This window comes from Typha latifolia, chromosome 15 (assembly GCF_019914945.1).
Source record: "Typha latifolia isolate L0001 chromosome 15, TyphaL0001v2, whole genome shotgun sequence".
Classification (NCBI taxonomy): domain Eukaryota; kingdom Viridiplantae; phylum Streptophyta; class Magnoliopsida; order Poales; family Typhaceae; genus Typha; species Typha latifolia.
Window position 1 is genome coordinate 4,048,361 of NC_133100.1, and position 27,321 is coordinate 4,075,681.

General features: G+C 37.6%; 1 protein-coding gene across 1 annotated transcript; it reads right to left on the reverse strand.

The window, feature by feature from the left end:
• Positions 1–268: 268 nt before the first annotated feature.
• On the reverse strand, positions 269–24,097 carry LOC140802264 (armadillo repeat-containing protein LFR). Its single transcript, XM_073157727.1, has 8 exons — positions 23,850–24,097; positions 3,761–3,930; positions 3,151–3,293; positions 2,796–3,043; positions 1,609–1,714; positions 1,395–1,533; positions 801–928; positions 269–724 (listed from the first exon to the last, which is right to left on the reverse strand). Exons 1-8 carry the CDS (start codon positions 24,031–24,033, stop codon positions 469–471), a joined length of 1,374 nt encoding a protein of 457 aa, XP_073013828.1. The 5' UTR covers positions 24,034–24,097; the 3' UTR covers positions 269–468.
• Between the last annotated feature and the right edge of the window lie 3,224 nt (positions 24,098–27,321).

Here is a 27,321-nt window from a genome sequence, read left to right on the forward strand (position 1 = left end):
AGCAAAATTATAAATAGATTGTGTTTATGGTGCAAATCGCCTAAATTTGAGATAGTAAAAGACCCATCGTGGCCTTTCTACTAAAATCATGATATTGACTTTTGCTAAATTTTGTAACCATTGATCCCTTTCCTTTTATCACCATTTTTTCTTTTCTATTTTCCTTTATCATTTTCTTCCAATTTCAATCCTTAGGCTTGAATCCATGTATCATGACAATATAACTAGGGGTATTCCCTACTTTTTTTCAAAAGTATTAAAAAAAGAATTCATCACAAAAGCACATTAAGTATGCTTTGCTTGATTCCATTAACTTTCACTACATTAATAATATTGATGCAGTTGAACAACTTAATCAGCATATACTTAGAGAGACAATGTATTTGCAAGTGAACATTAATATCCCAATTTCTGCAAGGCAAGATTGGCTCATCATGCATAATGATTTAAGAGCCAATTGCAATAAACTCACATGCCCCAAACACCTCTAGCAGTTGTCGCTTTATTATTTGACCTTGATGTTAGCTCATACAATATGCGAGCAAAGGTATCAGAGTGTCTTCCATCCATCATGAGTATCTCAGCAAAGGTACTCTCATGAGCAAGAAGCAGATGCCTGTTTTGCGGCTCAGAAACCAGGCTCTCCAGTATCATTGCGGCTTTTCTGCAAACCTCAGGTACAGGATGTGGAGCCCTTACAACCTTAAAGAGTCTATCGACAGCCCTGAATCAAATTAAATACAATTGTTATGATACTCTCATATCTAAACTTCTATCTAATACAAATGGAGTGTCCTTACCATCGTTCACCAGCAAGCTTCAGCCTGCAATCCATATTCACTTCTGCAAGGTTATAGAGAGCTCCTACAGCGGCTGCCTGGGCATCAACTGCGGGAAAACTCAGAAGATCAACTAATCTCTTGTATACCTGCAGCAAAAAGCATAAAATTTGCTACAATCACTGAAATAACTTGGTCACCCAACTTGATATGTTAAATCATCCATGACCACCCACGCCAACATTTTAGCATCATGATAACAATTAGCCAGAAACATTCATTGAGTCCTACTATCCACAACTCCAACCATAACTGGCATTCAAGATATTGTCCAACATATTGTTGTGAGAAAGCCTGGATGATGATGAAATCATGGAGCCTTTGCAATAATTATACTAAGACAGGTTCTCAAATGGGCTAAGATAGAGTAAGATTAGACAGTGCCAACTAAATCTATACTAAACTATCCCATGCCTAAAATGATCTTCCTTTGACTGGATCCATCGAATCTGCAACATCTAAATGTTCTTCGATAACATGATCTAATGTTTAAAGTAAGAAATAAACCACTCTCTCTACTCACCAAGTTCCAAAGAGATCAAATTATTTACATACCTGCGGTACAGAAGGAAGGAGAAATGGTTCATTGTCTGGATTTATTATCAGGCGTCCAAGCAATTCGGCAGCTGCACAATGCCATGCCTTTATGGAACATCCGAGAATCCCCATGATGGACCGAACAGCACGCTTCTCGCTAGATTCAAAAAGCTTGAATTATAGACTGCAACCATATAGAAAGGAAAAGATGACATTCAAAATAGCATCTCACGTCATTTGGATATACGATGGCTTTGATGAGCTGAATATTCGCAGATCCAGCACTGGTGCTAAATTGACAATTGTCTCAAGCATGTTGGTTATAAGCTCCTCATCTTCTGCTTAGGAAAATACGTACAATGTTAGCAGAAGAATATGATTGAGTATTGATGAAGCGAACTTCAGCTTAATCACATAATTCAGTAGTACACAATACCACCATAATGCAATCAAAGCTTCGTAATAATAGGAAGGATAATCAGTAAACAAGGTTAGTAGAAAAAGATGATTCCACAATTTCTTCTGGCAATTCCTATATAAAATTTGTGTTCATTCATTTGCTTTATGCACCAATAAATGTCAGTAAAAAAATATTCGAAATTTTTCATAACTTCAGTATCTTACTACTCATAAAGAAAATAAGTACTACCAAACATAAAACTACCATTAAATTGACATTGTAATTTGTACAAATAAGTAAATTGCAGTTACACAGCTGTTATTCAATGAATGCCCCTCTATGAAGTCATGAATATCTTGCGCAAAAGTTAATGAAATGACAATTCACTTGAGATTACATGTGGTAGCAGAGTCAAACTTAACCTGGTCCACAATTGAAAAGGAAGATGACTAGATTAAGAAGGTTACTACATGAAATCAAATCAAAGCAACAAAAAGAAGAAAGTAGAGAAAAAAATTATAACAAGAATAAGGGATGAAACAAATGAAGGATACCTAAAGTTAGTTCAATAAATCTGTCAAAAAATAAAGTGCCTAAACAGAAATAAGGTATTCTTTCCCTCCCCAGACCAATTTCTCTGGGAACCTAAAGATCTCTCATGTCCCTTTGTCATACAGACGTGTTGAATCTAGGGTACAATCTCCAACAGACCCGAAGAATATATTATCACTTTAGAACTTATACACTTGGAACTTATGATGCCTGACAATATATACACTTTAATTTTGAATGCTTCACAAGGTCTAGGATATAAAATGCTTTTGGGATCATTACTTAGATAGTACTCAATCCTAATAATAATGGACAGTTTTGTCACAGAAAGACAGGATAGCATCACTACTTTCTAAACAAACAGAGAACGTATTGTCAACAAAATATATGGAATAATGGAAGTACAGACAAGACAAGATAGCATGATTAAGATAAGATGATAACAGATAATTGATACACTCTTTCACCTGTATCTTGATCTTCTAGGCATTGAAATATTGTTTCCAAACAATGCCTATGTTGGACCATTATAACTTCATTGTCTGGCATGAATGAAAAATTTCGGATGATATTAGAAGCAGCAAGCGCACATTGATGTTTCTCTGCTCGCCCTTCTTCATCCGAATTAAATAAGCCATCTTCATCAAACCACCATTCCACAGATTTCTTTTTTCTTCTGATAGATGCCTCTGTTTTGGATGAAGCACTTACAGGACTGCCAGAATACATAGTCCAACTTTGAGCTTACCAATCTACAATGTAACTGCAGGGTACCTACCAGTACTACCTTGCCATGTAAAAATAGAAAAAATCATGACATACCCATGATGCAAGAGGGTGTCAATGGAAGTTGTTGTATCATACTCATTTCCAAAGCCTGTAACCACTAAATTAGTCCCCAGAGTTCTTACTCTTGCTGGCTTTGTATAATCCCTAGGAAGAGCTATATCACGCCAGTCATCGACCTGCCCCATGATATTAGATATGACTACAAATTTAGAATCTGACAGACATGCCAAATGGGAAATATGAGATAAGAAGCAAGCATAACAAAAGATACTACAAATTTAAAAACTCACAGGAGTGTGCTAAAAAGAAAAAAATATGCAATATCAAGAAAGTATAACAAAAGTTCAACAAACACAAAGTTGAGCAATATATTATGATAGAAATCAAGTTTCATACTTTATAATTGAAGCACTGAAAAATTGCATTTCAGTACATGAGGCTACAACAATGTGCATTCAATTGGAATCACGATTATTACTCAACCGTGTGTGTTATAACAATGAAAACTGCAAAAAGAAAACTGACTCCCTACAAGCAACAAAAGCTTCATAACAGTGAAGAGTTAAGGGATCGACAAAATAAGATAAACAGAGATGATAAAAATTTAAATTAAAAAAAAAAAACAAAAGACATCAGCACCTACAACTTGAAGGAGAGAATCTAGCAATCCAGGGACTTTAGCAAGAGGTGTTGCATCCCGGCGAAGATCATCCTTCTCTTTGAAAGAAAGCAGTGTAAGAGCATTCAAAGCCCATGTCAGCTCACTTTTCAATCCACTTTGTAAAGCAAGGACAATTCTTCTATTGTTCTGATCTGTTGTTTGCAATGACCACAAGCAGGCATAATGAACAAATTGTTAGCTCTGTTTCAGCCCAATTTAAAGTTATAAGGTAAATTTCTAAGCTGTCATTTGAAGTCTCTTGTCAATGAAGAGATAGGAAAATGCAGTAATACCTCTTTATCAAAGAGATGAAGTTTTCCAATTTCATAATCAAGCAACATTAATTACTAGAGGTAAACTAACATATGAGAGAACCCAAAACTAAGAAAGCCAAGTCACCCCATATGTGAAGATCTTAGAATGTAAAGCTTAGATTGACAACAATACTACCTAAAAATAAAAGGTGCACAAGAGCCAGCTTGTGGTACCTTAACTACCTCAAAATGAAGGAAAAAGAAAAAAGAGCCCACACTACGACATCAAGATGCAAGATCAATCTTGACGTAAAAGGAAGGTCAGAGTTTGACATAGGAATACTCAGGTGCTTATGAAAATCCCAGATTGCATATCTGAAATTCTTCTAGGTAAGGAAAAGTATAACATCACTAAATTTCATGCTACACCCGTAGAAGGATAGTGGTGCCAGTCCTATACAGTTGTCTGAACTAAAGACAATTAACTCAACAATCATTCTGAGCAGTATTCACTCTTGGATTTGTAACCATGGAAAAGAGTTTCGCTTAAATCTTGATAGGAATCAGGATCGGCCATATCCTAAAACAAATTTTGTGACTAGTTTCAGGTCAGTTTCGATCGAATCGGCTGAAAATAGGGAAGCAGCAAATACATGAAAAGGAAGCAGAGAGATAAGGCAGAATAAGAAGACACCCACAAAGATTATGGAGGATTTTATAGAGAGGAGGTAAAAGATGGAAACGGGCAAGGACTGTCGAAGGGAGTAGAGTAGAATGAAAAGTAGATGAGAAGTTTATATGAAGAAAACAAGTGTTTGATACCTTCCAAAGATCATTCTCCACTAGGGCTGCATAGGATTTATAAAGAGGGGAGACCAAAGGTATGTTTTTGGGATGTTCAAAGGTTGAGAAATTAAGAAGTTAGGTTGGGAAGTTGAGTTATGCTGGGAAGTCCAAAGGTTGAGAAAAAATCAAGAGTTTTCTTAGAGGATTCCCAAACACTTTAGGCAGCTTATTAATCTAACCTAGTGTTACGAACCGGACTAATGAGGGAAAGGTTGGTATTTGGATTGAAGGGAGTTCTTGATGGTGATGGAAGAGGTGGAAGAAGATGATATGTGGATAGGGATATTTGTGATTAGAAAAGAAAATAGGACAAAGGGAAAGAAGAGGTCAAAGTAGGAACACGACAGACGAGGAGAAGGATCTAACCAATATAGGCTAGGGGACGATAAGAAGTTAGGGCAAAGAGAGAGAGAGAAAGAGAGAGAGGGAGAGAGTGAGATAGAAGAAGAAGATAGATTTCATAATATAACCCAATTAGGGTGCACTCCACAATACTTAGAGACTACCCCTTGGACTCAAACAACAAAAATAAAGCCCTAAAAACAAAGTGTTCTCGCTACGATGCATTTGAACACGCTCAAGGCTATTCAAACGCAAAATTTTCATTCTTTGTCTTTGCAAACGTGTGCAGACATTCGAACGGGCACATTCGAACAGGCCCGAGGCCATTCGAACGCACAAATCACGTTCTCTGTTTTTATGAACGCGTGCAGGCGTTCGCATAGTGCGTTTGAACGCGGTCCAGGCATTTGAACACCACCCCCCCCCCCCCGACAAAAAGCCTTATTTTCTTCCAAAATAAATTTATTTCTTCTGATACAACTTAATCCAGCTCTAGTTGTATCAATCCACCACGCTTATGTCACCTTGACTTTAGGTGAGAAGTCCGAAAAGCATTCCATGATGTCCTCCTCAAACTCCCATGTCGCCTCGTCGGAATGTCGCCCAAGCCACTCCACCAAAAGTCTCTAGTCGACCTTCTTGACAACACCTCCGTCTCGCCAATACACACTAGCTCATATACCTATATCTCGTCCGATGGATCGGATATCTATGTGTTCACTGCCTGATCCGCCCCTACTCTCGCTCGCAGTAGCAATACACTGGCAACTCCAATATGTACGCAACAGGTCCCACTCGCTCCAATATGGGGAACGGTCCAAAATATCGATGTGCTAACTTGGGATTGCATACAGAACGTAGGGTAACTTGCCAATATGGCTGGGCTCGCACAAATACAATGTCCCCGACCTCAAACAACTCCCGATGCTGGCGATCATACACTTGTTTCATACGATTTTGGGCCGTTGTCATGTGCTCTCATAACCTCCGTAGAACCACATTCCGATCTGCTAGCTCTATCTCTATCTCCGTCCTCACTGCTGATGCCTCGGGGTCGTATATCCTCAAGGTTGGTGGCAGTCTACTATACACTACCGCGAATAGTGTCATCTCGATGGTGCTGTGAAATGCAGTATTATAGGACCACTCCGTCGACGATAAGTAGTCGAGCCATCTCCTCGATCTCTCGCTCACAAAGCACCGCAAGTACTGCTCTATGCCCTGGTTCACCACCTCAGTTTGGCCTTCTGTTTGTGAGTGATAGGCTGAACTGAAGTTCAACCAAATACCTTGGAGTGTGAAGTACTCAGTCCAAAAGTCACTGATGAAGACTCGATCTCGATCGGATACAATCGAACGCGGCATGCCGTGAAGCTTGGCAATGTCGCGCACGAACACCTTCTGCCACTGTCCTTACTGAATATGGGTATGCTAGGGCTGAAAAGTGAGCATACTTACTCAGCTTGTCTACCACAACGAATATGACCGATTACCCCCTCACAGAAGGTAAGCCCTCAATAAAGTCCATAGAGATGTCCTCCCAAATCCTCTCCGGCACAGGCAATGACTGGAATAGTCTGACTGGCCTCAATGAGTCCGTAGGAGTCCCTCGTGTCCTGCCTCAGGGATGGAATGAAAATGTTCCATCACTCTTCGTCGCAGGCCTATGTCCGCAGGTATCCGAACGCCCATGGTCCAATAGCAATCTGCCTTAGCTCACCATTCTAGAATGACTCGTGGCGTCGTCTTCCTCCTACAAGATTCTCAAGATATCTGGATCAGTAGCTCCTGTAGCTTGTATGTCTCTAAGAAAGGAAAGACAGGCACGTACAGGGCTGCCAATTTGGCCAATTCGGGTTGTCGGGATAGGGCGTCCGCTGCCTTATTCTCTTCTCTTTTCTTGTATTGCAGCTCGTAGTCATATCTCAATAGCTTAGTGACCCATCTCTGCTACGCTGGCGTGTAAATCCGCTGCCCCATAAAATAGGGTAAGCTCCTCTGATCTGTCTGGATCACAAATCGCCTCCCAATCAAATATGATCTCCACCTCATCACAACATGCAAAATAGCAAGCATCTCCCGCTTGTAGGTGGATAGCTGCTGGGACCTCCCAGTCAAGGCTTTGCTAAGGTAAGCAATGGGTCTCCCGTTCTACATCAATATAGCTCTTATGCTAGCTCCCGACGCGTCTCACTCGATCACGAATTGCTTGATGAAGTCAAATAGTGCCAATACCAATGCGAACGCCATTGCTATTTTCAACTCCTCAAAACTTTGTCGCTGCATCAATCCATTCAAAGGCATCCTTTTTCAGCAAGGCTGTCAGTGGTGCTGCAATCTTCCCGTAGTTGGCCACAAACCTGCGATAGTAGCCTGTTAAACCAAGGAAACTGTGTAGCTCTCATACCGTCCTTGGTTGTGTCCAGTTGAGCATGCATGCCACCTTGCTTGGGTCGACCGTGACTCTCTCTGCTAAAATGATGTGCCCCAAGTACTCCACTCGTCGCTCTCCTTATAGGAATTCACTTTGTTTCACCTTAAGGAAAAGGTCCCTCAAGAGCGCCAACACGGACCGTAGATGATCCAAGTGCTCCTCCCAAGTCTTGTTGTACACTAAAACGTCATCAAAGAATACTAACACACCGTCGTAAGAGTGGATGGAATGTATCGTTCATCAACCCTTGGAAGGTCGTGGAAGCATTCGTCAACGCAAACGGCATCACCCAAAACTCATATTGCCCGTCATGAGTTCGACACGCTATTTTGTGGACGTCCTCAGCATGCACTCGGATCTGGTGGTACCTGGCATGAAGGTTCAGCTTGCTAAAGTATGATGCTCCGGTTATATAAGCATATAAGCAATACACTTTAAATAAGAGAGTTTGTGCTATCGCCTAAATTTTATGAGGATATCGGATGATGCTGAGTATGTTTAGATTAGTGACATTATTTGTCTAAAAAGATAAGCATGAATTAAGTATTTCGAATGTTCTTAAAATAACTTATATTTATCGTTCTACCTGGTATTGGTGATAGTATTGAGGGATAATCCATTGAACATGTTTGGGATCGAAATATACATTCAGTAGATTGGAGATAAATTACTTAAATAAGTTGCATTGTATTGTCATAGGTGGTTATGGCATTATGTTATTATATGGTTGCAGTTAGCAAAATAAATGATAGTTTTGGACAGGTTCAAGTATTTTGGAGTAGAACACGACACTTTTTATATTGTAGAACGAATGTACTCTATCTTGCAGACCAGTGATATTATTGATGTCTATAGACATAGTGTGATTACTTGACTGACCTAAATCTAGAAATTTTACTTTTGTAAGGGAGTTACTTGTGGTTGTCTAATGTTAAGAGTTAATGAGTAAACTAGTAAACGAAGTATAAGTTATAGGTCTGAAAAAGTGAGATTGCATAGTTGTCGATTTGATTAGAAGGTAGTGGAACTAGATATGTGGAATTTCTTACAATACCAATGTGATATAAATTTAGGGGTCGAAATTTTTATAAGGGGAAAGGAAAATGTAAAACCCTATCCTTAAAAGATAAAAAAAATTAAAAAAAGTAAGTTCTGTTATGGGCACGATGTGGCCGGCCACAATGTGGCCTGCCTCGTGCCCACGCAACTGGGCACAGCACGCACCCCCATGCGTTGCCGCAACCGTCGTGCCAAACCCCCCACCGCCTCTCTCTCTCTCCCTCTCTCTCTCTCTCTCTCTCTCTCTCTTTCTTGCACTCTTGAGCTCGGGCTTGCCGGAGCGGAGCCGCCGGCGAGAGGCTAGCTGCGGGCTGGCCACCAGCGGCCAGTGCCCTTCCCGCCGGCGCTAAGTCCTCCTCCCTTCCTTTCTTCCTCCCTCTTCTTTTTCTTCCTTCTTTCCTCTTTCTCTTTCTTCCTTCTTCCATTCTTCTCTCTTAGCTCCTTCCTCTGCTTCTGGAAAAGTTCTAGGCTCGGCCCAGCACTGTAGCAAGTAGTGCTGGGACGAGCCCTGCACTGGTGACATTATTTTTATCAATGATGGCTGTGCTAGTGGCATGTGCCGTGCCACCATCGGCAGGGCACGTGTCAGTCGACACCCCCCCCCCCCCGTGTCGGTGGCACATATTTATAATATTTTTAATAATTTTTTTAAGATATTTAGAGATATTTTCTAGTTTTTGGTATGTCAATTTTTAATTTTTTGTCTAAATCTATGTATTAAAATTTAAAATCTACATTACAATATTTTATCTTTAGATTATTTTTGTAAATAACCTATTTTACTTAAGATAAAACAACAATTGAATATAAATATTATTCAACACAATATGATTGAATACATTCATTAAAATTAATATTAATGATTAAACACTCCATAATATGATTGAATACTCCATAATATAATTGAACACATAATAACATTCAATAATTAAAACTAATATCTAGTTGAACGTAGAATGACGAGGAGGATCAAAAACTTTATTTGCTGGCACAAGAATAACAATGGAATGTTGCGTTAAATACTGTCGATATTTTTAAAAACTCATCCACTGATAATATTGCTCGTTATAACATCTCACATAGTCTTCATACAAATAAGAATTTTGTAATTTTTCGATGATATGATATGAATATTGAATATGCACGGAAACGATCGACACAAGCAAAGACACACCATAAGCATATGCAGATTGTGGATATTGAGTATAATAAGGGTATTGTGATTCTGGTAGGTGTGATTAATACAATAGTAATGATGATGAACTTATATTATCCTGTGGGTGCACCTTTCCTAATGTCCTGCTATCTATAGACTCAAGTCCTTCCCTCATCTGACTGTAATCATATTGAGCTTGAGATGGTCCATTTTTTTTCTTCCGTCTCTGATAAATTCGGTTTTGTGGTTGTCTAGGTCTAGCAAATGAGTTGTCATTCCAATTTTAAAAAATGACAAATAAGTTGTCATTTCAAAAATGACAAATGACAAAAGTTAATTGATGGAAATAAGAAAAAGTTTAAAAAAAAATAGGTTTCAAATGTCATATCATGTTTGTTAAGAAAATAAGTAAAGATTTGATAAAGATTGATGGAAATAGAAAAAATTTAAAAAAAATGTCTCTACATTAGCACATGACCGGCACGGGTCGTGCCTCTACTAGCACGGCAAGTGCCGGTCGGTACGGCTATCCTTGATTTTTATTATCTACTTTATTTTATGTTTGTTTATTTATTTATTTAGGTATTTTCTTCTTAATTAATACAAATAGATTATTAATTTAATAATATTATATATTCTTCAATATAATTATTATTAATTATAATTTGTATAATTAATGATTAATTAGGTATAAATATAGGTAATACTATTAAATTAATGTATTGATTTGTAAATTATAATTATCAAATTTATATACCAATATTCTTATGAGATACATTTTAAGTAATTCTAATAATTTATTATACATTATTATTTTGTAACAAATAAAATACTAGGCTTAGGTATTTATTTATTATTTTATAAAGTAATGATTACATAGTCTCTAATTAATCAAGATATAATTATAATTAGGTTTTTATCTATATTTATATTTTTAATTTTATTTACAATTAAAAATCTAGCTAGTTATAAAGATAAGTAGAAATTCTAAAACCTATTAAATCATCTTATATTACACGAACGGATTTTAATTAGTTGAACGGCTAACTTCATGCTACTTAAATATTTTTAGATCCCGAACTCCTTATTTGAGACCCCGTGGACCTTACTAGTGATTTGTGATGATTAATTGATGGACGTGAAAGATACGTGTATTGGGTCTTCTGATCAGACGGTGAATAGTCTTATCCCCTAGACGCCTTTCTCAAATTACGATATATTATATATTATGTACATGCATATTTTGGCCTCCAGCATGATTATATGACTTTATCTAGAGATAATTTTAGTCAAGCATATTTTTATCATGCATATAATTAGGCTGATCTTGGATGAGTATAATAATGATAAATAGAGATGATGAGAGATGATTATACTGTTGTAAGGTTACGTCCAATTGATCTGTAGCATGAGTATGCATGTAATAGATTAGCATCAGTATGCATGTAATAGATTAGCATAAGTATGCATGTGTTGACTACATAGTTGGAGACTACATTGTATCATTTTTCTCTTGATTCCTATTCCACCTAAATTCCTATTATGCAGTAACTTGTTATCATACTAGATATATGCATATGATCTGTCATTTAGAAGGAAAGCATGAAATGTGATTGATAGGATAGTTGATAGAAAGTGTGAGGATACCCGAGTGGGCGCGAGGGTTAGGGCGTGCCTGGAGATGATTGATCGCTCGACATAGTTGCGATCCTGTTGGCCTTATGTCCAAGGTCATTAGTCTGTGTGTGCAGCAGACATTCGGACACATGCCGTTCGCCAGGGCATATGTAGCGAGTTATCCTTACGAGATTTCTATCAGCTAAGAGTGCCTAATTTGGATAGATGTTGATATCCTTGCGGGTGGCGGGGTATGGTTATATTTGAGATACTCTTGTGGATGGCGAAGTATGCTCTGAGCCTTCGGACATAATGTTGAGACCGAGTACCAAGTGTTGACTGTGCCACGTGGTCTAGTATGATGATGACATATAGAGCGGACGTTGATGACTGGGATGTTGAGAAATGCATATAATTTCATTATCATGTGATTACCTAATTATCGAGTAGTCAATATACATCATATATTGTTGCATTTGATATTATAGCATAGTCATAGTTGGCATGCATCATGTGTCATATTTGAGAGAGTTGTAATAATAGTATGACATGGAGATCTGTTTACTCATTGTCGAGGATTACATACTTGTATCAGTTATGACATGTTATCTATTTTTCATTTATATATTATTGAGAATACATTCATATACTCATTCATGACATGATGCTCTTTCTGATTCATATTATTCAGTACATGATTTACTCTCTGTTTGGCATCACTAATTCGGGGTAAGGTCTATTCACTGAGCCTTTTGCTCATGACTCTCTTTATTTCTTTTCTAACCTCCACAGATATTATGGTACGTGATACCGACTTGAGATATTCTGATGAGATATTTTAGAACAAAGATTAGGTAAGCTATAGACGTGAAGTGGTATAGAAATAGTTTAACCCGATATTGAGTTGTATCATTGTTTGTTATATTTGTCATTTATTGCATTAGGTGATGATTTGTATAGTAAATGTCAGATTATAGTGCACTCGTGTATCAGTTGTTTAGTTGTATCTTGATGGTTTGTTGTGGCCTGTGTAGGTCCTGCCAGATTATGTAGTGGTCTAGTGTATATTATTGTGGACTTCGATATTCATATGTTAACAAGTTTATTTGATTAATAGTATAATTTATTTGGTGATGAATTATGTGATCATGGATAGGTCAACATGTTTTATTTGATGATGTCATGATTATATGTGCACAGGAGTATCTGTGTGTGACGGGCCCCACCCGACCTGTCGCGTGCGCGCGTGCCGTTTGGGCGCGTGGGCGTGCACGTGCCTATGCCGGGCAGGAGCGTTACATCCAAGATAGTGACGAAGATCGTGGTTATGGAGACCATACTATTGGTGCCGTTCGTTGCGCTTTGACACAACCCAGGGAGACCGATGATTGGCGAAGGAATGCAATATTCGACACTTACATTAAATGTGGAATTAAAGATTGCAAAGTCATCATCGACAATGGGAGTTGTATTAATGTTGTCTCTTTTAGCATTGTATCTTGCTTTGCGTTAAAATCTACACCTCATTCGAATCTTTATAAGGTATCTTAGGTCAATGATTCTTCCATTGCTATAAATGAGAGATGCCTCGTTCCTATCACATTCCTTTTTATAAGGAAGATGTGTAGTGTGACATTATGCCAATGGAAGCTTGATATGATGGTGGGAGTTTCAATTTTCTCTAAGATCGATCATAAAAATAGTTATCACCAAATCCAAATTCGCCTAGGCGATGAATGGAAAACTGCTTTTAAGATGAAAAACGGATTTAATGAATGGTTAGTAATGCCTTTTGGTTTATCAAATGCCCAAGCACTTTCATGCGTGTTATGACACAAGTGCTTCGCCCATTCATGGAAAAATTTCTTGTGGTATATTTTGATGACATTTTGATTTATAGTCGATCAAAAGAGCTTCATTTGGACCATTTGCATCAAGTCTGTTTAGCGCTTCGTGCTGCTCAACTTTATGGCAATAGAAAGAAGTGTTCTTTTCTTGTTGATCAAGTCATATTCTTAAGATTTGTGGTTACTTCAGAAGGAGTTCGCGCCGAACCTGAAAAGATCAAGGCAATTGTTGATTGACCGGAACCACGAAATATTCATGATGTGCGTAGCTTTCATGGCCTTACTACTTTTTATCGATGCTTCATTCGAGAGTTTAGTACTATCATGTCGCCAATCACTGCTTGCTTGAAGAAAAGAGATTTTTATTGGAGTAAGGCAGCAAATAAGGCTTTTGAAGAAATTAAGAGGAAAATGGCAATAGCGCCTATAATGCGTCTTCATGACATTTCTAAAGGCTTCGAGGTATAATGTGATGCCTCAGGCATCGGGATCGGCGGTGTTCTTAGCCAGGAACGCCATCTTGTTGCCTATTTCAGCGAAAAAATTAAATGAGGCCAAGCAAAAATACTTCACTTATGATAAAGAATTTTATGCGGTTATTCAAGCTTTACACTATTGCCGCTATTATTTACTTCCGCATGAATTCGTGCTTTATTCCGACCACGAAGCTTTTCGATTCCTAAATTCTCGGAAGAAACTAAAATGGATCGAATTCTTACAGAAGTACACTTCTGTACTCAAACATAGAGCTGGGGTTGAGAATAAGGCGGCTGATACGCTTAGCCGAAAGGTTAACCTTCTGTCTGCCATTAGCATCAAAGTCACTGGGTTTGACAAAATGAAAGAGGATTATACAACTTGCCCGGGCTTTGGCGAGATCGTTCTCACCAAGGATGGCCGTGCCAGTCGGCATTCCCTGTGCCGACCAGCACTTGTCGTGCCAGAAGAGGCACGGCACTTGGCACGGGGTGTGCTAGTGGCACAACCCCGTGCCGAGCCATGCCGAGCCATGTCGATTGGCACGGCCACGTGCCGTCCGGCACAGCCTCGTGCCGGTCATGTGCCAATATAGAGACATTTTTTTTTAATTTTTCTATTTCCATCGATCTTTATCAAATCAACTTTACTTATTTTCTTAACAAATATGATATGACATGTGAAACCTATTTTTTTTACTTTTTCTTATTTCCATCAATTAACTTTTGTCATTTGTCATTTTTGAAATGACAACTTATTTGCCATTTTTTAAAATTGGAATGACAACTCATTTGCCAGACTTAGACGACCATAAAACTGAATTTATTAGAGATAGAAAAAAAAGGGACCATCTCAAACTTAATATGATTACAGCATATGAGGGAAGGACTTGAGTCTATAGGTAGCAGAACATTAGGAGAGGTGCGCCCACAAGATGATATGAGTTCATCATCATTACTATCATATCAATTACACCTACCAGAGCTACAACACTCTTATTATACTCCATATCCACAATCTGCATATGCTTATAGTGTGTCTGTGTCTGTGTCGATGCCGGTCGTTCCCGTGCATATTCAATATTCATAACATATCATCGAAGAATTACAAAATTCTTATTTGTATGAAGACTATGTGAGATGTTATAACGAGCAATATTATCAGTGGATGAGTTTTGAAAAATATCGACAGTATTTAACGCAATATTCCGGTGTTATTCTTGTGCCAGCAAATGAAGTCTTTGATCCTCCTCGTCATTCTACGTTCAACTAGATATTAATTTTAATTATTGAATTATTATCAATTATATATTGAATGATTAATTATGTATTGAATGTTATTATGTGTTCAATTATATTACGAAGTATTCAATCATATTCTGGAGTGTTTAATCATTAATATTAATTTTAATGAATGTATTCAATCATATTGTGTTGAATAATATTTAGATTCAATTGTTGTTTTATCTTTAGTAAAATAGGTTATTTACAAAAATAATCTAAAGATAAAATATTGTAATGTAGATTTTAAATTTTAATACATATATTTAGACAAAAAATCAAAAATTGACATACCAAAAACTAGAAAATATCTCTAAATATCTTTAAAAAATTATTTAAAATATTATAAATGTGTGCCACTAGCACGAAGGGGCATCCGCTTGGCACGCCCCGTGCCGACCGGCACATGCCGTGCCGATGGTGGCACGGCACGGCACGTGCCACTGGATCGGCACGGCACGTGCCACTGGCACGGCCATCACTGGTTTTCACTTTGCTAACTGATCAGAACTTAGCTTTGGACAATTATTCCCTCTAAGACGGTTACTTGTTTAAGGCTAACAAGCTTTGTGTTCCCCGTACGTCCGTGCGTGACTTCCTTCTTTGGGAGATCCATGCCGGTGGCCTATCGGGTCATTTTGGAAGTGATAAGACTATTAAGGAAGTGGAGCGCCAATTCGATTGGCCAAGTCTCAAGCGTGATGTCGCAAAATTACTTGGTCAATATAGGACTTGTTAGTTAGCAAAGCACAGAAAATAAAATACTGGACTTTACACCCCGTTACCTGTGCCTGATCACCCATGGCTAGACGTTTGTATGGATTTTGTCCTGGAATTGCCTCGCGCATTTGGAAAACATGATTCAATCCTCGTGGTTGTGGATCGCTTCTTTAAGATGGCCCATTTTATTCTTTGTGCTAAGACCTCTAATACGTCACATGTGGCCAAATTGTACTTTGCCCATATCGTCAAGTTATATGGTCTTCAAAAAACTATTGTTTTCGACCGGAATGTTCACTTTATGAGCTATTTTTGAAAAACCTTATAGCACATGGTTGGCACAAAATTAAAATTTTCTACTGCCTATCATCCTCAAACCGATGGTCAAACCGAGGTCGTTAACCGTAGTCTTCGAAATCTTTTGCGCTATCTCGTGGATAATCATATCAAAAACTGGGATGACATTCTTCCTATAGCCTAATTTGCATATAATAACTCCATTAATAGGTCTATTGGCATAAGTCCATTTGAAGTTGTTCATGATTTTAAAGCACGCAAACCTCAAGATATGTTGCCTATGTCATCTCATTCTAGAGTCTCTGAGTCTACTAAAGCATTTACACATCATATTCAGCATTTGCATCAAGAAATCACCAAGCGAATTGAGGCGAGTAATCGCCAGTACAAAATACATGCCGACTTGCACAAACGTGCCAAGAAGTTTGATGTTGGAGATCATGTTAATGATTTGTCTCAAACCCGAACAATTCCCTTCAGGAGCTGTTCGGAAGTTGCATGCCCGTAGTGTAGGACCTTTCCAAGTTCTGAAAGGTGTAGGTGCTAATGCTTATGTCATTGATATTCCCCCTGACTATAGCATTAGTTGTACCTTTAATATTGAGGATCTAGCAGCCTACCAACCACCTATGCACATCCTCACCGAACCCTATGCTACATCTACTACCCTTCCAGATATCCCTACTGTGCCACATACCACTTCTCCTTTCCCATCCACATCATAAGAAAATATAGACGCTATTTTAGATGATCAAATAGCATCTACTACAGAAGGAGGGGTTCACCGTTTTCTCGTTCGATAGCACGGGCGACCAGAGTCTGATTGCACGTGGATCACTCGTGAGGAGTTACAGCAGCTTGACCCTAACATTTTAGAGTACTATCAGAGCCACTCAACTGGGTCGAGTTTCTTCCACCCCGAGAGAGTCGGTAGGGACATCACTTTTCATTACGTTTATTCTCATAGGCACAAAAGGGTTGCACCCGTGGCCCTTTGGCTTAACGAGGGTTGTGACTAGCCACCTTCTAGGGCTATTTTCGTATTTTGTCTTTTACTTTATTTTGCCTATATAAAGGCCTGTAATCATCTTTTATGGGTTAATAAATATTTTAAAAACTTTTGCATATTGAGTGTTTGTTGGTGGATTCCGACACCCCGATTGGTAGATTCCACGGGTTTGATTATTTTTTCCTACTTCTTCTCAACTCTATAATCGAGACGTTGTCCTACATCATAGGTAACAAGTAAAAGAAATGGGATGGCCATATAGTGCTTCAAAAGGAGATTTTTCAATGGATCTATTAACCTATTATAGGCAAATTCAGCTTGTTGCAAGATTAAGTCTCACTGAGATGTTTTTTCTCTTGCTAGACACGTTGATATGGACCAAAATCAGCCTAAACCGCCATTCTCGGGTCCAGGCGTTCCCACGCCAATACCCGAGATCAAAAGTCCATCCTGGGCATTCAAATGCCCATGAACCCGTTTGAATGCCCGACGACGAAACCTAGTCGAACTTAATTTCTTTACGTGTTTTTCTTGCATTAGATATTTTTAATTGTTTTAGAGCGTAGGTTAGCCTATAAATAGATGTTGAGTCAACCCTTTTTGATTATGCTTTGATTAATTGAGGATTATTGGTCTCTAGATGTCATGTAAACAAACTATTTTCTAGAAAAATAAGTTTGCTATATAAAATGCATGATATGTCTTTTTGGCATGGAATGAAATAAGCCATTTTTGTAAATCAATCCACAACTACAAACACAGAATCAACTCTACTAATAGTTCAAGACAATCCAAGTAAAAAATTCATAGTGATATCTTCTCACAAGGTTATAGGAACCAAGATTTCAAAACTCAGTATCGAGATCGTGATCGACCGTTAGAAATGACGATACATATCAACTGTATCAGTCATATCGACCACGAAAATCGGATCAAACTATTTTTAATTATGTTAAATTTTAAATATTACTCAAAGATATTGCAATCTTTTACCAGAACGCAAGATCTACTCAAACTAAAGAGCGCGTAAGAAAAGACATTTTTTTCTTCAGCAAAAAAGAGAAATACAGGAAAATTTTAAAAATTATATAAGAAATAACAAAAAAATAAGAAAATAAAAATTACTCATACATGTTACCTAAAAACTAAAGAAAAAAAGTCACTCAACTAAAATTTTAAGTATCGGGATCGAAATCGACCGTCTGGAAAACTAATATATATCAACCGTATCAGCAGTATCGCCTGTCTGTATCGACCTGTAATTTTTAAAATATAAAAAAATAATAAAAAAAATTTAGAAAAAATAATAATAAGATATAAATATAAATAATTCATATATGAAGTCTAAAACAGAAAAATAAACATAAAAATATTATTTTCTACCACTCATGCACTCTATCTCCTATCTCATACAAATAAATTTTCTTCCAACTCTCTCCCCCACTAACTCTCTCCCACTAACTCTCCCCTAACTCTCTCTTCTGCTAACTCTCCCACTAACTCTCTCTGCTATTAACTCTCCCACTAACTCTCTCATCTTCTCATTATCTCTATTCCCAGTCTCCCTCTTCAAAAAAACCTATGATCCCAACCTCTCTCTCTCTCTCTCTCTCTCTCTCTCTCTCCCCCCCACTTCCTCTCCTTCTCTCCCGTGCACTCATCTTCCTCTCCTACTCCCTCTCTCTCCTAAGTGATGCTTCTCTGACATAATTTCAGCCCTATCAACGTCCAACGAATTTTCCCTACGTAGGTTCGGCTCCATCAACCTTCCGCGAACTCTTCCGACGTAGATCCAGCTCTGTCGACCTCTCTTCAATGAGCTCTTCACTCTTTCCTCTCTTTCTCCCTTTCTCTTGGCCGATTCGAATGGGGTCCAGTCAATAACCCAACGAAACTAGTCAAAGGATGGGATCAAGATCGATCGAAAATGGGAATTATGCTCAAAACAATATACGAATTCCAACTTGAATTTGACAAATTTTTATACTCGTAAATTATTATTACAAGACAACATTGATTGTTCTATAACAGCAAAACATGGGAGTTTAAAAGTGAGTGAAAAAGAGGGGAAAAAGAAGAAAATACAATTTTATTCGAGTTTACCGAAGTGTGGATTAGCAGGAGGGGCTTACTGGATCGGACATCGAATAAGCTTGGTGAAGTGTGACAGTAGAAGTGTGTCTAAGATAGAGTAAAAACTGAAAATTTAAAAAGAAAGCAGTTGATAACATCATTTACTAATGTCTCTTAGGTTAAATATATTTTAGATTAGATCTAAATCTTAAAAATAATTAGTTTCAGCCAATATTGCTGATTTCGACCGATAAGGCCTATACCAATCACCAGATCGAAACCAGTCATCAAAGTTGTTTTGGGTCTGAATCGGAATCGGTTATGGCAGATCTCAATCCAGATCGACCGATCTGACACTGGATTGGCCAATTTTGGGATTCATGATAGGAATAGGCAAAGAAGTATACAAACCATTATTTTGTTTGTATCCTTTGAAAGTTTGACAAGTGCGACACCCTTTTATAAATTGTTCCACATCTCTGCAAATGTTTGGTCAAAAAATCTCTCTTAAACTAGAGCAAACGTCTTGCTTTGGCCAAAGTGACATCCTAAACCTTCACTATGTAATTCATGAACCGAACTCTCTCTTGGTGATCCAATAAAAATACATAATCATGTGCTACTAAATAAGTACCCCTCCTATACAATGAAATTCAGCAGTTGGATCTACCTGATTAGCCTTACATGACTCTAAATAGGTCGAATTGATCTTTAATATATTCAAGGCCAACTACTTGAATTGACATCGTGACTAACAAATGGGATCGATGACTCAAAGCATCTACAACTTCATTGGTTGTACCAGCTTTGTGTCTCAGGTGAAAGTATATCCTCACAAGAAACTTCTCCATTTTGTGTGTCGCTTATAGCACAAGGCTTCATGGTCAAAGTTAAGTATGAACTCTCACTGAATCAAGTAATATCTCCAATGTTTCAAAACTTGAACAATGGCATGGAATTTAAGATCACACATGGATATCTTTTCCGGGCATCATTTAGTTTCTCACTGAAAAGCGCTATAAGGTCGTCCTTCTTAGCTAAGGACTGCACCTATACCTATGTTGGAGGCATCACAGTCAACTTCGAAAGCTTTTTCAAAGTCAAGAAGTGCTAAGATAGGAGCACTTATCATTTTAGCTTTCACAAGTTGAAAGCTCTTATCAACCTCAGAAGTCTACTGGAATGTGCTAGCTTTCAAACAGTCAGTCATGGGAGCTACCACAGAGCTAAAATCTGTGAAAACTTTGAACATCAGTGATTGTTTTTAGAGTTGCCCATGTTTTAATAGCTTCTACTTAAGCAGGATCAACCTTAATATTCTGCTAACACAATGTATCCAAGGAAGATGAGAATATTAGTTAGAAAAGTACATTTTTTACGGCTGACATATAGTTGATTTGTTCTCAAAGTGTGAAGTATTTATCTCAAGTGATTTAGGTTTTCTTGAGCACAAGCATTGTAAACCAAGATATCATCAAAATATACAACAAACTTTCCAATGAAAAGGTCGGAGGGTTCATTATGCACATAAAGGTACTAGAGGCATTTGACAAGCCACGACATAACAAGCCATTCATATAATCCTTCCCTAGTCTTGAAAGCTATTTTCCATTCATCTCTGGGTCATATTCTAATTCGATGATATCCACTTTTAAGATCTATTTTGGAAAAGAATTTCGCACCACTCGACATATCTAACATGTCAACAAGCCTAGGTATAAGAAACCTATACTTGATAGTAATCTTATTAATAGCACGACTACTAACACACACTCTCCAAGACTTGTCTTTCTTTGGTGTCAAGAAATCGCAACTAGACTTAGACTTTCCCTAATGCACCCCTTTGCCGACAAATCAGTAGCTTGTCAATGTAGTTCTTTATGCACAAATGGACTCATCATTGCAAATGTGGGTATCAACTCGACATGGAGTTGGACTTCTCGCAGTGGTGGGAGGCTATTGGGGAGTTCATCAGGTGTAATATATGAAAACTCTGATAAAAAATGTTGAAGTTCCTTGGAAATCATAGTCTTCAGGAATTTCTTTGATTCTATCATATGTTCTTGGAAAGATGTTTTCTCAAGAATAGTCACTTTAGAATTATTTCTTGTTTTAGGATTAAGTCTGATTTTCAAGGATTTGGTGCATTTCTTTGAGGATGTAAAACAATTCTCACATTGTCCTTCGTGAAATGTAAATGCTCTTTTCACTATCATGAAATATCTTTTTGTCATCTTGCCATGGGTGTCCCAATAGGATATGACACACCTCTATGGTGACATCATACCAAACTTCATTCCTATATGACTTCCCAATGGAGAATTTCACTAGACATCGACTAGTCACTGGGATCTCAAAACTCAAATTTGAAGACAATTAATTTTGGATTTAAATCCGGGTTAATAAAAAACAACTCAAACCTGACCCATTATGCCTAATAAGTATCTGTTGTCCTCATCGTACCTTTCTTTCTTTGAAAATTTGGCTACTTCCTTCTCGTGTCGAACGCGCATAGGACGCATGTTCGACACAGACACCTCTCGCAGAAAGAGGTGTCGGTGCTTCATAGATTTTAATAAAGGGTGAAAAATGCAATGCTACTAGATTAGTAGTCTTCCACCCTTTCGACGACTCCTAAAAGATTATCTGGATATTGGATATATTTATTTATATGTGCAAGGATTTATGCCAAAGGCACAATGGATGTTGGCTGTGGCTCGACATGATATGTACCATTGCCGAGCCAATGTGTCACTCAATGTTCCCGGTACGAGGTCGGGATCGGGATCGATATCGGCCGTCCGAAAAAACGATATGTATCGGCTACTTGTATCGAATCGAATTATTTTTTAATTACGTAAAATTCTAAATATTATTTAAAAAATGTAGAAATTTTCTAAAAATTTAGAAAAAATGAGAGGAAATTAAGAAAATAAAAATTACTCACATATGAAACCTAAAAACTTAAAAAATATATTAATTTACTTAAAATTCAAATTTTGGATAAATATCGAGCTCTCTCTCTTCTCCCCCCTCTCAAAATTTAAAATTTACTCAAAAATGACTCATATAGACAATATTCCTATTTTTCTTTACTTTTTTTCCCTCTCTCTCCCTTCCCCCTTCTCTCTCAGGCTCTTAGCAACAGGTGCTGCTGCTTCACCACAGCAGCAACAGTAAAGGTCGTCGAATCTACTTAGTGCAGGAAGAGAAAGAGGGAGGGAATGAGAAATTAAAAACTATAAAATAATAATAAAAAACTCATCCGAGGTCGTCGGAGGTTAAGGTCGTCGAAGATCTACTCGGTCGCCGGTGGAAGGAGTGAGAAAGAAAGAAAAAAGAGAAAAAAAGAGGCAAGTGGAGGGGTGAGGTTCGAGTCGGATCCCACCCGTTCTCGCCAGTTTCGGGCGAGATCAGTAGATACGGGCGATCCGTCCGAAGCAGATCGGTGGAAGGAGTGAGAAAGAAGAGAACATGAGAAAGAGAAAAGGAGAGAAAGAAAGAAAAAAGAGAGAAAAAAGAGGCAAGTGGAGGGGTGAGGTTCGAGTCGGATCCCACCCGTTCTCGCCAATTTCGGGCGAGATCAGTAGATACGGGCGATCCCATCCGAAACGGATTGAGTATTGACTGCCAACCGAAACCAGCCAACCGGCCAGGATCGATCCATTTCAGCTGATTCCACTCAGAATTGGCCAAAACCGGGAACTATAGTGTCATGCACATTAAATAGCCTAAAATCTCACTATGTTGAGGAAACAATACTTTAACCTTTATAGAGCCTTAAAATAAGTTTTACGGGCTAAATTGAAGTCTTTTAGCATTAGATATTGCTCATAGAAAAAGTTAGATCTCCTTAAATCATACAATAGCTAGACTATAATTGATGATTTTCCTGAATTTTTTCAAAACTTTGCAAGTTGAAGCAAATAATTTGGAGAAACAGGAAGTTCCTTTCAATTCTGAAATTTAAAGTGTAATTTATATAGATCAAGAACCAAAAGTCAAAGGAGTGTCAAAGGGATGAAGGAGACCCTAAACAGTGTCTCTTAGATCAACATGGGTGAGCATAAGAAAGTATCAATAATTCAATACTCCCCGGTATCATTGGCAAAAATCCACTGCATGATAAAACGTATCAATTGGTGAAAACCATACCGAAACGACATCACATGCATATGAACAGATTAAATTGTGATATTTTTGAATCCTAACAGAAGTATGGTAGCTTATATGACAAATCCTTGAGCACAGATTTTAGTATAGTGGAAACCTAAAGATGCCATGACTAACGTGGCAATTATAAGATACTAAATAAATTACCGCAGGAAACTAAGTGTACCCTCTTGTCCATATTTTACCAGAAAAGAAAGATTAATCAATAATTTTCAACTACTAGATAGTTCTAATTTCATCATTTTCATGAGAATCGCAAGAATCATTATGACGAACGTCACAGAAGTGATCCTTTACCGCGAACTCTTATAAGTCTCAATTAAGATGCACGTTATGTGCGACCACATTGCCATATACCAAATGGTGAAATTAGTGATACCAATTTACTCTTTACCTGTTAAAATAAGTTTAAATTTGACTGAAATAAAAGCATGTGACAGTGTCAAAGAGAGAGGAGGGGGAAACAAAAGATCCGAGAGAAGCTGACCGGCTAAGGAAGAGAGAACTTGGAGAGAAGGGCCGAGGAGGGAACCCGGAGATACAGATTCGCCGGAGGCTGCGGAAAACGACGAGGTACCCCCGCCACCACCGGTGGTGCTGCCGAACGGACGGCCGCGCTTTGCTGGCGTAGGGCCAGATCCCGTGACCTTGCTCTGTTCCCTCTTCTGCATTCCCACTCTCTCCTTAGCTGTGTACGGGCTGGGAGGAGGGAGGAGCGGGGAGGGAGGAGGGAGGTAGTTTAGGGCAAAGTAGGAGCTTTAGGGGCTTTTTACCGACGACTGCAGAAACGGGTCGGATTCGGAACAGTCACGGGTCGCACTTCCCAACCCAGAGTTTGTTAAATATGTAAAACTAGTCGACTTTTTTTTTTATGAAATTTAAGCCAAAAGGCTACTAATACAATTTGGGGTCAACCCAAGCCAAAATTGTAATAACCCAGATCTAAAAAAATATCATAAATTAATATTAATACTAATATTAATATTAATCTAAAAATAAAATATTAATATTAATATTAATATAATATATATATTAAATTTTAAAAAAAGACAAAAAGAAAGAAAGAAAAGAAACAAAATTAATTTAGTGTTGCTTGGCACGAGCTCGTGCCATGCAAGTTGTGGGCACGCATTGAGGGCGCCATGTGCGCCAACCGTCGCCCTGGCCAATTAGGCCAAGCCAGCTGGCTGCAGCGGGCTCGGCGCCACCGCAGCTGCCGCCTTACCTCCTTTACCGACTTTCTCGTTCTCTCTCTCTCTCATACCCTCCTCTCTCTATATATATATCACATCTCTCTTCTCTCCTTCTCGTCGACGAGCTTCTCGCCGTCGTCGTCGTCACCGCCGCACCCCTCACCGCCTCTCTCTCTATGGCGCTCTCTCTCTAACTCTCTCATTCTGTCTCTCACTCTCTTTCTCCTTCTTCAACCGATGTTGGCCTACCGCCATCGCATCCCCCTCACCGCCTCCCTCTCTATAGCTCTCTTTATGACTCTCGTACTCTCTCTCTCTCACTCTCTCACTCTCTTACCCTCCTCTCTCTCTTTCAAACACCTTTCTCTCTCAAGCTCTCTCTTTCTCTCCTCTTACTGACGACGCCGACCTGCTGTCATCGTCGCCATCGCAACTTAGGTGATAAGCCTCCCTCCCTTCCCTTCTCTTCTCTTCTCTTCTTCTTCTTCTTTTCCTCTACTTCTTTTTCCTCTCTTCGTTTTACCTTCTCTGGCAATAAAACACTTGTCTAAATTACGTATCTTATTTTGTTAATCTAAATTAGATTATTAGATATTTAAATTTTCAAGAATATATATTTAGTAGCATGGTTATTAGATAAGTGTAATTAGCATGATTTCAATTGATTATAATTATAGATATTTGTAAATAAATATACTTATAACTTCATATATTTTTATTAGATTAATACATGTCTTTATAATTAGGTGTGTATATATATATACAACTTATTATACATTATTATGCATGTAATAAAATTGTAGGCTTACTTAATGTTTATATTACATGATTAAGTAAAGATTATTTTATATGCAACTCTTAATTTGTTTAGTAAGAGTAGTAGTGACAAAATAATTAAAAGTATAATTATATAATATATGTACTTGTATTTTAAATTATATTATTGTACATTTTCATCAAAAGAGATTGACTATTATATACTTAATATATAATTAGCAAACTATGGTTTTATAAATAAATTTAAAATTAGAATAATAACATATTAATTTTATTATACTTAAATATATGATATAAATCTAATCATTTAATAAAAATAAAAGAGGAAATTCTAAACCTAATAAATTATCATATGCTATCCAAACAGATTCTAATTGGATAAATAACTAATTTTATATACATAAATATTTTCAAATCCCAACCCCTTTATTTGAGACCCCATGGATTGATACTCGGTTGACGGATGTGAGGGATACAAGTTTTGTGTCTTCTGAATAGACAGTGAGTAGTCGTATTTCCTAGACATCTTTTTCAAATTATGATATATTATATAATTATTTGTATGCATGTTTTGGCCTCCAGCATGACTATATGACTTTATCTAGAGATGATTTCAGTCAAGCATATTTTATCATACATTTGATTAGGCTGATATATGATATGAGTACATTGGTGATATATAGAGATGATTGAATATGACTATACTGTTATGGTTTTATGTCGAGATGATCTCTATCATGAGTATGACATGTGACAGATTAGTAGCAGTATGCATGTGTTAGATACATGGTTGGAGTTTACATTGCATCATCTTTCTCTTGGTTTTTTTACTACCTAAATTTCTGAGTTACATGATTTGTTATAGTGCTAAGTATATGTATATGATCTATCATATATTAGAAAATTATGAAAATACTTGTGTATGTGATGTGATGGCTAGAACTGTATTTGGTCCAGACTGGTACTGGACATACTCTTAGTGTATGATAGAGTATGGTGATGGCTGATGGTTGTACTCTTAGCATATAATAGGGTACAATTATCGTTGATATACCCTTAGCGTATGGTAGGATATAATTATTTACTAAGATACCCTTAGTGTATGGCAATGTACGATTATTTTCTAAGATATCCTTAGCATATGGCAGGGTATGATTATCTCTAGAGATACCCTTAGCGTATGACAGGGTATGCTCTAAGCTTATGGCATAATGTGTATCGAGTTTGGGACCAAGTATCGTGGTCCAGCATAATAGATGATATTCAGAGTTGAGACGGATGATTGTGATAGTGAAAGATTTATGTGAATTATATTTAACTTTGATATATATGATTATCTAGTAGTTGGCATGCATCATGCATCATCATTGATGTTTATACATCATATGTTGTTATATTCGGTGATGTTATATTATAATTTCATCATGAGATATATTTTTAGTTGAGGACATAATATGCTCATTTATGATAATTGATTTCATTTATATATATGTTATCGAAGATAATATATACATGCTTATACATGACATCATGCTTTATTTTAATTCATATTATCCAGTATGTGATTTAATCTCTATTTGGCATCACTAATTCGGAGTAAGGTCTATTCACTATGCCTTTTGCTCATGACTCTCTTTATTCCTTTTCTAATCCCCTCAAATATAGCGACTTGAGATATCCTAAGAAGATATTTTAGAGCAAAAATGAGATGAGCTATAGTGTACTCATGTATCAGTTATTTTAACTGTATTTTGATGGTTTATAGTGGTCTGTGTGGGCCCTGCCAATTATGTAGGCTGTCTAGTATGGTTGTTGTGGTTTTAAATATGAATATGTTACATGTTTATTTGGTTGACAGTATGATTTATAATATGATGGATTATATAAGCACGGGGTGTATCTTGTGAGCGATGGGCCCCGCCCGACCTATCGCGTGCGTCGCGTGTGCCATGTGTGCATGTGGGCGTACACGTGCCCGTGCCAGGCGAG